Consider the following 12653-nt stretch of genomic DNA (forward strand, 5'->3'; position numbering starts at 1 on the left):
GCTAGAGAGGAGCAGTCCATTTCTGTCCTGGACAGTGGTTTTGTGGGGGTGAGGGCATGGTGGGGAAAAAGGGGAAGAGAAGGGACAACATTTGGAAAGCCCCTACGTAGTACAAAAGGTCGTCTCTTCTTAAAGTTGAGGAAACAGACTTAGAGAGAGGTTGAGTAGCTTGGCCAAAGACCCACTGGGTCTGGGACAGCATGCCCGCAAGTGTCTTATGGTAAAGTGCTTTCCTCTCCCTGGTGGGGCGGGACAGCACGGCTCTGAGGAGTGAGTACAAACGTGGGGCTATTGGGGCATCACAGCTGGTTTGTGGCAGCTGGTGATTTCCGTTTCCTGGTCTCTTCCCAGGATTTTCTCATTCTTCTCAAGAAAAAAGTGACATGCTCCTAGCAGCCCTTTCTACAGAACGTGTTTTGCAGGTGGGAAATTTGTGCCTACAGCCCCAGCCTCTTGGTAAGAGAGGTCCTAAGGTACCAAATATGGGCTGTAATCCTCTTCTCGATAGACATGCACGTGTTGCTGGTTCTGGGGTCAGACTTTGGGTGAGAGGAGTCCATCCATTTTAGGAATGACAACCTGACCTCCCTGGCTGTGGTCCTCCTGCCTTTCCTGTACCGGGAATTCTCAGCTTTCATCAGATATCTAGCGGCTCGCAGCACAGCACCCCCTTTATTTCCCGTGACTCCTCTTGGAATCACCTTCCTCTCACACAACGTGGAGAGGCTTTCTCCAACCCACTGCTATAGTCTGAGGGGCCAGATGAAAAGGAAGGTGGAAGGAGAACCTTCCTTTATGTACAAAGGGACATTTTGAACTGTTCATTCATTAATTTTTTCATTCTTCTGGAATCAGAGATATGTAAACTGGTAACTATGTAATTTTTTTTTTCTGGGGGATGCTCTATAAATCCTACTCATATCATTCGCTAGATAGAACTGTACCATCAGAACTATTTTTAGAACCAAGCAATTACAGAACTTGGAAAGAGGAAGTCACCCCTAAGATAGAGCAACCAACCCCTTCATGTTCCAAGTGAGAAAATTGAGGCTCTGACTGCAGAAGAGACTTGCCCAAGGTCACACAGACAATTCCAGGGCTGAACTGGACTGAACCTCATCTCCTGACACAAACTCTACTAGGCTTTATTGCTTTTCCCTCCAGGTTTCCCCAAATCAGGGACAGCTGCGAGTGTAGATTTGGGTGAGAATAATTTTTCTTACACAATTCAACTTTAGTTTGAATGACCCCAAGACGACTTCCAGCTAACTTTGCCCCCTGGAAATCAGGCTTCTTTAGCTGGCCCCATTTGAAAACCCAGAACACAGAAAGGCAGCTACCTAGTTTTTTCTAGACAAGGTATATAGGGTGCAATTCTGGGGAGGAGTCTACCTCCTCTCATCTTTCCCCCGCCCTGCCATGTAAAGGTCACCTCTTAAAGTTTAGATTTAAACCTGAGATGAGATCCGGGAGCAAGGGCAATGACTGGACTTCACTGGCTGTTCGGCATTGCCCCCAGTCCTGTGCCCAGGTCCCTTTTGGATTCTGGCGATTCCCACTATCCCCTCTCTTGTCTCCCAGACCTGTAACCTGTCTCCTCGCATGCCCACACCCGAACAGACTCTCCCTGAATGCTCTGGCAGGCACTGGGGGGCTATTCCAGCCCATCTGTTCCACCCAGCAACAAACACTGAGGGAGCATCGGTGGGGAGAAAGGACCAATGGATATTTAATTAGCAGGAACCCCAGTCTGTGAGAGGTGAGAAATCACACTTTGCTGCCTGCAAACACTTTGGCCACGGTGAGCCAGAGGGATCTCCTGGTTCCCAGTTTTAATAGCACTGCAGCAAAAGACACAGAAATGCATCCACACGGACCCCTGCACACACACTCCCCCTCTCTCCTCCTCACACGGGCACACACACGCACACGCTCACAAGGCAGCGATCGCAGAATCTACTCACAGGATCTCCAAATCGCGCAGCGCTCGGAAGGCTCCATCTTCAATGCAGCTGATGTGGTTGTTGTCCAGTTGCCTGTGGGAAAGCAAGGGGACAGCATGAAGGCGGAGTGGGGGCAGTGCCGAGGAGCCAGGCGGCCCGGGCCACCGGAGCGCCTGTCCCTCCACCCCTTGCAGGCTCTGCTCGTCCCCGCCAGGAGCTCGCGCAGAGCCAGCCTGTCTGCCACGCTGCTGTCTCTCCTCTCTGTCTGAGAGAACTACACGGACGAGCGCACCAAAGGCTGTCAGGTCTCAGTAAATATTAATTGCGCATTTTTTTTTTTTTTTTTTTTTTTAGGCAGAAGGGAGTAATTTCATTACATTAGGGCATCCAATCCATTACGAGCTCTTACCGTCATGTCACTGAAACAATTTCATTAAGCTAAAGGCCTGTAAATCATTGGAGGTCACTGCTCTGCCCTCCGCGACCTCCCAGAATGCTTTTTCCCTTCTCTCCCTCTCCCTCGTCCCCCTTTTACTGGAAGTTGCAGTCTTGTGCTCTGACACAGTGCTAAATCTCAAGGCTTTATCTGCCCAAGAGCGGCAAGGGTGCATGGGGAATATACCAATTCCAAATTAGACTCAACTAATCTAATTTTATAGTCTTTTTATTATTCTAAGCACCAAATGTCTGTGGTGGTTTGATGCCTCTGTGCTTTGTTATGGGGCCCATCTGGTAGGTCATTCTATTGAAGCATTTTCTGACTAAATACAGATTCCCTACAACTGCACCGACCATCATCAGCATTAAAGATATCCACTGATGGAAGCATTCCTGATGGGGGAGAAAAAGGAATATCGTTATTGCCTTAAAGATGGACCACTTACATTTAAATTGGGGAGAATTAAATGCTCCTATTTCAGGGCTCCTTTTTTATTTTCCCTTTCCATCTTATGAACATGAAAATAATGTCTTTTAAAAGGATGCCTTGACTAATAAACATTCTAGTTGGGGACTGAGGTATTTTAGTTGAGGGATAAATAGGTACCATTATCTCTAAAGCAAGATGTATCTGATGCATAAGTCATGACCATACCCCAAGTTAAATATTATTATGTGTTACTCATTTATTTCTAAAAAAATAATAATGCACTACAGAAAATGGTTATTAGCACCACATTGTCTACTGTATTTTGTGTGCAGCTTATCATGGACTTTGGCGGCAGGTGGAGGCTGGCCGACACAAGCATGGCTGTATAGCTGGACTGAAAACTCCCTTAGAGACTTTTTTTTTTCCTTTTGTCTCAAAAAACCTCAGCACCCCTAGGTGGAGGGATTTCCTGATGCCAGATTTTCATTTGTAACTTGCACTAATCCATCCCAACAACTCTCCTCAAAAGATGTGTCAAAGCTACGTTTGGTAACCCTCACGGAGGTTTTTATATTCTGCTGAAAGAAGGTGGAGTTAGAATTAAAATATTGTCATTGAAAAAACATGTAGATGTAGGGTTGCATAAATGCACAACGAGTGAAATACATACAATTAGAGTTATGCAGTATATCACAACAGATGGGCTCGGCTATGATATTATGGGGAATTGCATCCTCTCAAAAGACACTCACAATACAAGATTTAGACTTTAAAAATTTTTTAAATAAACAGGAAATGGCTATCTCAAGAAGCGGAAGCACTTTTTAGGTTGATGACTTCTATATCTAGTGTTCAAAGTTCTTGCTCCTACCCATTCACATGGATTCTCAGTGTTCTTGTTACCCCCAATGTTTCCAGAGTCTTTCTTAACATGAGTTTGTTGAGTGTCCTTTTCCATAGATTTCCCACGAGCGCTGGGGCTGCTGAGTCCCTGCAAAGGTTCTGTAAAGGCAGCCTAGCACTGCCGCCCGGCTTCTGGATTTATCATCAGTTTAAGGGCCGATGAATCAACCACCCCCACCCCATGCCAAGACCATCAAACCTTACCCAGCAGAAATGCAGTGGAGTTGGCTTTTGGCCCCAAGAAATTGTTCATTGAACATGCTGAATTCGGCAAAAATGGCACTATCCACCTAAGTAGAAAAGTACCTAAATCATCAAATTAGGAAGTCCGTGGTAGTGAGTAGAGATGGCAGCTTGTGGCATATCTGCCTTTGTGCAGGTATTTTAGAGAGGTTCTTGCCTTTAGGATATTATTTATTTGCTGGATTGTGAAGCACTTTCTATTCCTTTTTTTTCTGAGAGCAAGAAACTAAATAGGATATCTAAATGTACAGAATTTTACATGGAAAGAATTCAGTCTGTGGAGGGAGAAGAGAAACTCATAGAAAGAAGAGAAAAAATGGAGCGGAGAGATTTAAAACAGTGGGGAAAGGAGGTGTGCTAAAGAATTTTTAAAACTCTACTACTCAGAGTCCCATCAGGGATATGAAGTGGTGGAGATAAAGAGTTTCAGAGAGGGCCCTGATCATTTTAAGGTGAAAAGCAGAGATGTCTAATACCGTATCAACCACGGGATGTGTAAATAGTTTCAGTGGCACAAATTGTTACCTCGTTTATTCGTAATGGTGAAAACAGTGCTTTACTATGAGCAACTCTGTGGATGTATTTTACAGACTATTTTAAAACATATGAAATGTATCAAAGTATAAAATATTTATGAAGTGTGCTCTTCTAGAAGACATTTATTATAACCAAGGTAATCTCATTTCATTCTACTGCAGATAAACAGTATCTGAGCCTTGGTAGTCAAAGAATCATTCCGAATATGCATTGTTCATTCATTATGGAAGTCCACAGGGGTACAAGGCCTTGTGAGGGTCCTGTCAGGCAGACAAAGCCCGAAGAGGCCATTCACTTCCCAGCTATTATATGTTCATGGCACTGAGCAGCAGAGTGTTTGTAAAAGCTCATTAGTTGTCTGCAATCAATCCTGGTATTTCATGCAAAGTAAGCTAGATCCGTAGAACAACGTAAACACATACCTTCAGAGAAGGTTACTTTCTCTTTCAAAATAACAATTCAAACAGGCACAAGTTAGTCCTGAAGCACAGGAGAGGGGAGTAAACTAACCACAAGCCTAGCATTTCTTTGTGGGTGTTGGGAGTAGATCTCCACTAAACACAGAAAGCCTTCTGGAGCTTAGGCCAAAGCATCTGACTTAGCAGTTTGCTGCTAGGGGTCGACAGAGGCTGCAGAGAGGTGTTTTAAGCTCCCAGGTGAAAGGTCTATACTGTGCCTTTGAAAGGACTTATTCAAAGGTCCTCTCAAAAACAAGTCAGAAAAGCCCAATTGCCCACTGCACAAAACCCCTTACTCAGGAGGCATGCACAAAAGGAACTTAGCAATTGGAGCACAAAGAAGTCAGCAGCTGTAGGGTGCCTTAGGGCTCTCTTCTGTTTTCCCTCAGTAATAAGAAGTGCGCATTGTGCTGCTACTCAATCCTTTCTGCTCCCCACACAAAATAACCTCCCCCAGTGCCTAGCACAGTGCCAGGGACGTCACAGCTGGTCATGTATGGCTGCAGAATGAGCCCTTCTATTGGAAATGTGGCAGGGTGGGCTCAAACTACATGGAAGAAAGCCCTAAGCCATGAGAGACACTGTCCTGGCTGTGGCGGATGGCCTTACCACTAACAGTGATTTATGATAGAGCTGTTCCTCCGTGACAGCATGAGGGGCCATCTTCCTGCCTGCCACACAGACCTCTACTAAGGAGCGTTTAGGAAGGACACTTGGAATAATGTGAGATTTATATGGACCCAGGGTGAGGATGAAGAGCAGGAAGGCAGTGGATGGAGGGGAGTTTGGCTGTTTTTCAGAGGTGACTTTTATTGCCCTCTACTTTATACAGAATACTCAATTTCATTCTCTCTCCTGCTTGTGATAAGTCTAGAAGCCTCAAAATGTTCATGATATTTATTAAATTAACTGCTCTAATTTCCCTGGCAGCTCAGGTTTCAGCAAACAATGTGTGCTAAAATGATACAAGAGTCCATTTAGAAAGGAATCCTCAGGCAAGAACTAAATGCGGATTCCCCGAAGGGAGATTTCTGACCACTGTATTTTTACACTCTGATAATATAAACAACTCAGGAAGGAAAGCCAGTGTGCGTGAGGACTTAAAATAATCTCCACAAACAACAGATAGGGAGATAGCACTTTTGTAAGAATTCCCATTTGTAAACACAATATCACAGTTCATCTCTTTTTGTCACAATTTCCAATTTCATAATTGAACCAGGATAGAAATGTTTTTGTGATTCAAAAGCGTAAGCCTATCTAAATCCTTAAAAAAGGGTTAAGAAAACCCCCAACTGATTACAATATTCAGTGTAATCTACCTGTCTTCTAACCACTTCCACCAAACTACAAGTGAAGAAGAAAGAAAATTTCATGATTTCAAAGATGCATTTGAGTCTCCAAGAGGAATACATTGAAAATAGAAATCTCCAGAATCTCATCCAGATGTTCTGAGGTGCCCTAGCATCTCAGTCCATGGATGGCTAAACCTAGCTCAGGGTGCCGTCGCTCTGGGCCCAAGATCCAGCCACAGCATTTAACTCTAGGACTGCGGCTGGAGTTGCTGCAGTCCTCCTCATGTTAAGTGGAGAGGTAGCTAAGTTTCAGCACCCTTTGGAGTTAAATAGTTTGCTAATTTCTGAACAAAACTACACAGAGTATGCAAAATAAGTGGAAGGACTTCTGCATGAAATTCACAAAGGAAGTCTTACTAGAAATTCAAAGCAAGTCTCTGGTCTTGGAATCTAACAATTAATTAACCCATAAGAGCAACTGAGTATTATTAGATGTTCACACTATGTTAGGTACTGAGGATGTAGAGTGAATTATAAGACATCCTTTGAAAATGTTTGGAAGAAAGTTACCACCCGTGGTTTTTACATCTCAATTATCTAAAAAGGTGTAAGAGTTCTAAAAACTGAACTAATTTGAATTTATTTTTGATGAAATGTATGTATACCACCATATCCACATTTGAAGTGCACTTCCTTTTCTAAGCTGAGGAGAAATAGAATGTTGCCACTATTTAAAAGCCCGGGGAATACCTGCTTTCTTAAAACAAGCCAGAAGGCTGGAAGACAAAACATGAAGTGTTCTTGCATCTGATTTCCTTTCTCCCTATTATCCAAATGTCCTGTGAGCAGGAAACAAGAAATCTAGCAGCACTTCTAAAGGTTGTTTTTTGTGACAGTTTACTATTCTAAAAAAATCATTATTAAAGAACAATTTGTAGAAGCATTTGTCTGCTGCTGGCTGGGGTCTTCAAAAGAAAAAAAATAAATAAAACTCAAGGTTATTTTAACTGGCAAAGGGAAAAAAGTTATATTCAAAAGAAATGCACACACTCATATAATTGAGTACTGGCCACACTTTGTAGACAAATCAAACACTTGATCTAAGCCACAGTCTGCTAATGAATTGTCACCAGTTCTCATTAAGGACCGACTGTAATTTCACATAAAAATAACATCTCAAATGAGCAAAAAGAGGTGAATCTATTATTTTGTACATTTTGTACACTTGTCCACCAGACCCAACTATACATGCCTGTATGCTTACTGATCCATGAATTATTTATATGTCCACAATTTCTGTCATAGAACTGACAACTTTATGTCTATTTTTCCTACATAATAATTACATGCAGTATCTCCCTATTGTATTCATGTAAATGTAAGTGTATGTAATAAAGTAGGTAAAAGTGATTGCTGACCTCCGAAATTTTTTATTCCCGTATCTAATCATATTTATAGAGATATTTAGGCAATTAAGTGGTTGTTAGCATACCAAGGACTTCAACCAACCAAACCTACTTTGTAAAGGACAGAGTCCTAGGTTAATTAAGCTCTCTGATTAGAACATTCTGCCTAGAACTAAGTTGAAATTGAAGCATGAGTCTATTTTAACAAGCACTGTTATGTATACTTTACCACACAGTGCAACACAAAAGACTAGCATAATACCTTTTATTTAGTATATATCATATTGCTGTTCAATGTACGCAACTTCTCAGCAGGAGAATAACTGCATCCACTCTGGTAGATGCTCCAGGAAGCAAGCTCTGCAATACTGCAAACACAGGTGATGGATTAGTGCCAAAGAGGCATGCCAGACCTGGGAGACTAAAGGGGGGTTTACACATCGTTGGGAAATAGCAATAACTCCACTTCTCTGTTTACATAGTTTCTGGTTTGTTGGGGATTTGGCATATGAATTTGTGCTGAAAAATGCAGGGGGAAAAACCTGCAAAGCAATTTAGCACGAAGGATAGTTGTTGGGAAGAAGCTGAGCGCTCATTTAATTTGAACAAGTTTCAATTTGAATCAAATCTCTGGCATTTCTTGATGAACACAACAACAAACAGAACCCAAATCAAATGAAAACATCCCATATTTATGATGCAAGAGTTTCATTTATATCCCAGCAACTTTTAGACCAAGGGACCAAATTTGGTTATTGTTTGCAAAACGTGCTCTCATGTTTTGAGGCTTGCCTCAAACCCATCCTTTCTTGTGTCAGTCTGACACTAGGATCAAAGGGCTTTCTGTGCAGGATGTCCAGCTTGCCAAGGTTTGCCTGGTCCTTTCCCCGTTTTAGCACTGAAACTTCTGAGACCCACTGTGGGAAACTCATCAGTCCAGGAAAGCTGCCATGGCTGTTCGCCCTACTATATCCCTGGGGTGGACTCCAATGGAACGTCATCGCTCCTTCATCCGTGTCCCTAAACCTTAAAATGTCTGTTGATTCACAAACTCAGCTTTTGGTTACATCAGCTCTCAAAGGCTCCTTACTGCATCTAATGCACAGCGGGCTGTCCCTTTACAATGCACTGCTGCAAGCGTGTTGCGGGAAACCCTGAAAGCCGCTGAAATATTCCAATGTCACTCTCAACCTTTCTCGGTGGGAATTTGAATTTCTTTGTAAGTAGTATCCATGTTTTACTTGGCAGCCTTGCTGATGTCACAAATACTCAGAGGCCAAACAAATAAAAGGCTATCTCCATGGTGACTGAGACTGGTTTGTGGTTTCCCTAGTTACACTCTTGAGTGATAACCATCTGGGGTTCCTCCCTGGCAGCAGCGAGGGTGTAAGAAACCAGTAAGATAAAATGTGCTTTTGTTTACACGCCTGAAAGTTATCTCCCGTATCTCAGTGTTTTAATTACTACTTAAGTCAACCAGCACGAACGGTAGTGAGTTTAACAATTTTAACCTTTTAGAAATATTCCACTTGTACTCTGGAGAAATCATTCTGTCCACGTGCATATGACCAACAAGCAGTGGCTCGAGCAGACTCCTAGACAGAGGCAGCTGCAGGCACCAGGCCCAGGCGGGATGCTGGTTTTCATGTGAACAGGGTCGTAAGCCACGCTACTCCAGGCTGAAGTCTTGGATCTTTCCCTGAGGGTGTAGGAGGCTGCATCGCGGGGGGCGGGGGAGAGGGGCGGAGAGGGGGGATCCCTGAAGACCTTTGTTTCCCCTTAAAAGAATCACATGCTCTCTCATGCAGAAAACTAAGATTTTCTTGAATTTACTCATATTTTGAACCTATGCAAACTAACCTTTTGGAGACTCTTAACATTTGTTACTCATTTTTATAAAATGGAAAACTAGGGCTCCCATAAATTTCTAGCTCTGTTACCAAAATGCTACACATCTGCTCCAGTGTGCACAGTGTGCCTGGGGGCAGAGTGCAGTCAGGGATGATTATTCTTGAGACTTAAGGTTTTGGGCTTGCTTGGAATCTGTCATCCTATCTTCTTTTCTATTTCTCCCACTTGGAATAGTGCTGTCAGTCCTATGCCTGTCCCACCACTGCATTTGGGAAGCACATAATATGTCTGATCTTACAGTTTCACAGCTGGACAGCAGTTTGCCTAAGAATGAGTCATACCTTGAGTCTCACCCATATCTGATAATATTTAGGTGAGATTTTGGACTTTAGACTTATACATTTATGCTAGACTGAATTTGGGTCTTTTGGGATGGAATGAACGAACATATGTGGCACATGAGGAGGACATGAATTTTGGGGGATCCAGGGGCAGATGCTAGAGACTGAATGTTTGTGTGCCCCTCCAAGTTCATACATTGAAACCTAGCCCCCAATGTGATTGTATTAGGAACTGGCACCTTTGGGAGGTGATTCAGTCAGGAAGGCAAAGTCTTCACGAATGGGCTTAGTGCCCTTATAAAAGAGGCCCTTAAAATCTCTCTCTCCCCTGCTGCCATGTGATACTGCAGCAAAAAGCCAGCTAGGAAGCAGGCCCTCAGTGGACAGAATCTGCCAACACCTTGATCCTGGACTTTCCAGCTTCCAGAACCGTGAGAAACAAATGTCTGCTATTTATAAACCACTAAGTTCTTGGTGACTGGGGGGAGTCTAGTAAACATAATGTTCCTCATGTAATTGTAGATTAATGATACCAAAAACAAAAACAAAAACAAAAACAAAAAACCACTGACTTTATGGTCTTTTGTTACAGCAGCCTGAATGGACTGACTCCATTCATGCCCCCCAGTCTTAGTTCTTCATCTGTAACATGGAGATGATAACATTTAGCTCAAAAGGAAGTTTTGAGTATGAAAGTAATGACACATATGCACTCTTTAAATGTATTTGTGGCATTGCTTACTTTTCTTTTCTTTGAAGTAAATAATGTTAAGTATAATAATTCATCTTATGTAATCTCTAAAGTCTTTTTCAGCTCTGAAGTTATGTGGCGTGAGGTCAATTTCTTATGAGATTCTTCAGAAAAAGTTCCTGTTCATGTTACTCAGATCCTTCTGTGATTTGAGCCTATGTCTTTATCCCTTTACCTTCCATCCCAGACTCAAGAATCTATTATTTGAGATGCAATATATTCTTTCTGGACTGAGGGCAGCAGTTCATACTAGCACGCTTTTTGTACTTCTCTAGTTGTTATGAAATTGAAATACAAGAAGCCATCAAAACCTTACACGAAAGAAAATACAAATGTTTCTCTTACCAGGAAAATGATGTCAATAATGGGACCATATTTACAGTTCCCAGAGGTGAGAACCACCAAGGAGAGTAATTGCAAAATTTAACCCCATTTCTTGGAGTCCTTTTTCGATAAATGACCAGCCAAGTAATGCACTGAGCACTTAAAATAGCAAACTGCCACGCCATCATCTATGGTGTATAATTTCTTACTCTTCACATTCCTTAATCTGTACATAAGCCTTTCATGACTCCCTGTGGCCGACACTATAAATTGTAACGACAACACAGACGGAGTCATAACTGCGTGGAGTACTTATTCACAGTGTGTTAGGCATCAAGGATTGAGCTGAGTATCTGCAAATTCTTACCTCATTTAGGTCTCACATTATGATCCCTATTTTACAGAAGGCAGCAAGTGAGGCATCAGAAGTTCCATCTCTGAGTCAGCTTTGAGCTCAGGTCTGACCATGCTCCTAGGACTACATGCTCGTGCTGACTGCATCTCTGTGAACAGCCCAGACTCCTAGGGTGGCGCTGCAGCAACTCCATCTGTGCGGTTGGTGAGTGTACCAAGTACTTGCACGTTTCCCTGCCTCATTTACGCCGGGGCTTCCCCCTCCTCCATTTGGGGAAAGCCTTCCCATCCAGCAAGGCCCTTCTCAGAGGCCATATCCTCTATGAAACCCTCCTATGCAAACTCAGGCAAAATGAACTGTTCTCTCTAAGTCCTCCAGACCCTTTGGTCTCCCCTCTCCGTTGAAGCATCGTTTCACAGCAGCAGGACTAGTTGTAACTGTGTGAGGAAATCAAGGTTCAGAGAGGTTATGTAGCATCTTTAAGGGAACTCAGCTAATACATCAGAGAATCAGGTTCAAACCTGTCTTCCTGACCCAGGAGCCTCAGGGCTTACCCCGCTGTGCTATCCCACCTCTCTCTAACTTTCAAAGTGCAAAGGTAGTGGGCCTGTAATAAGATTGTGTGGACTTAACTCACTACCTTTGGTTGGAAAGAGGTTGGTGAGAAAAGTCAAGGTGCGGTCTTGGTACCTGTTGCCCCAGTGGAAGGACCCCACTGCTCTCACTGGACTGTAATCATGCTTATTGTAGGTGTAATCAGAAGACTGTGGGTGAGGGCTGTACACTCAACAGTGTCACCACACTGTCCCCTGTGTTCTCTTAATTAGATTCTCTGGGAGTCCCAGGCCATTTGAATTTTAGGGTCACTGGGGGAAGCAGACTGAATTTAGCTCAGTTGCTGGGGATAATGGGCAGGTACCTGCACCCTAAGGAGAAGTTACGATTGCACCTCACCTCGTTGGGCCTGATGGGCGGCCTCCTGACCAGGCTGAGGAAGTTTAGGGCTTTCTTGAGCAGCGGGGAGGCATATCCAGGGAAATGGCTCTCTTTGCTCTAGGCAAGTGGCAAACTGCTCGGGTTTTAATCTGACTTTCCTGGGCTCGGCCTTCCCCAGTGGTGACCCAGACTTATCTTCCAAAGGTTTCGAAATGTTGAGAGTCCTGAAACAATTGAGCAGCACTAACCAGGTTGTGTGCTAGGAGTGCGGGGTCAGTGGCCGTTAGAGGGGCATCACTCAAAGGTATCACTGTGGCAGCAGAAGCCAATTAAAATGTGTCTTGGAAGCTCAGTGTAAGGGGATATCAAGTCCCTGTAATTAACTGCTGAAAAAAGGAGCATCTAAACTTAGCAACATGGGTGATGCTGCTAACAACATTCA

At 43.3% G+C, this 12653-nt stretch overlaps 1 protein-coding gene across 2 annotated transcripts in view; it reads right to left on the reverse strand.

The window, feature by feature from the left end:
• Window positions 1-12653, reverse strand: part of SLIT3 (slit guidance ligand 3) — a 588416-nt gene that overhangs the window by 157033 nt on the left and 418730 nt on the right. For both annotated transcript variants that reach the window (XM_036884704.2, XM_036884703.2), the window contains exon 6: window positions 1965-2036. In XM_036884704.2, coding sequence (XP_036740599.2) covers window positions 1965-2036 — 72 coding nt within the window. The remainder of the gene's footprint in view (window positions 1-1964; window positions 2037-12653) is intronic.

The sequence above is a fragment of the Manis pentadactyla genome, chromosome 2 (assembly GCF_030020395.1).
Source record: "Manis pentadactyla isolate mManPen7 chromosome 2, mManPen7.hap1, whole genome shotgun sequence".
In the NCBI taxonomy this organism is placed as follows: Eukaryota; Metazoa; Chordata; class Mammalia; order Pholidota; family Manidae; genus Manis; species Manis pentadactyla.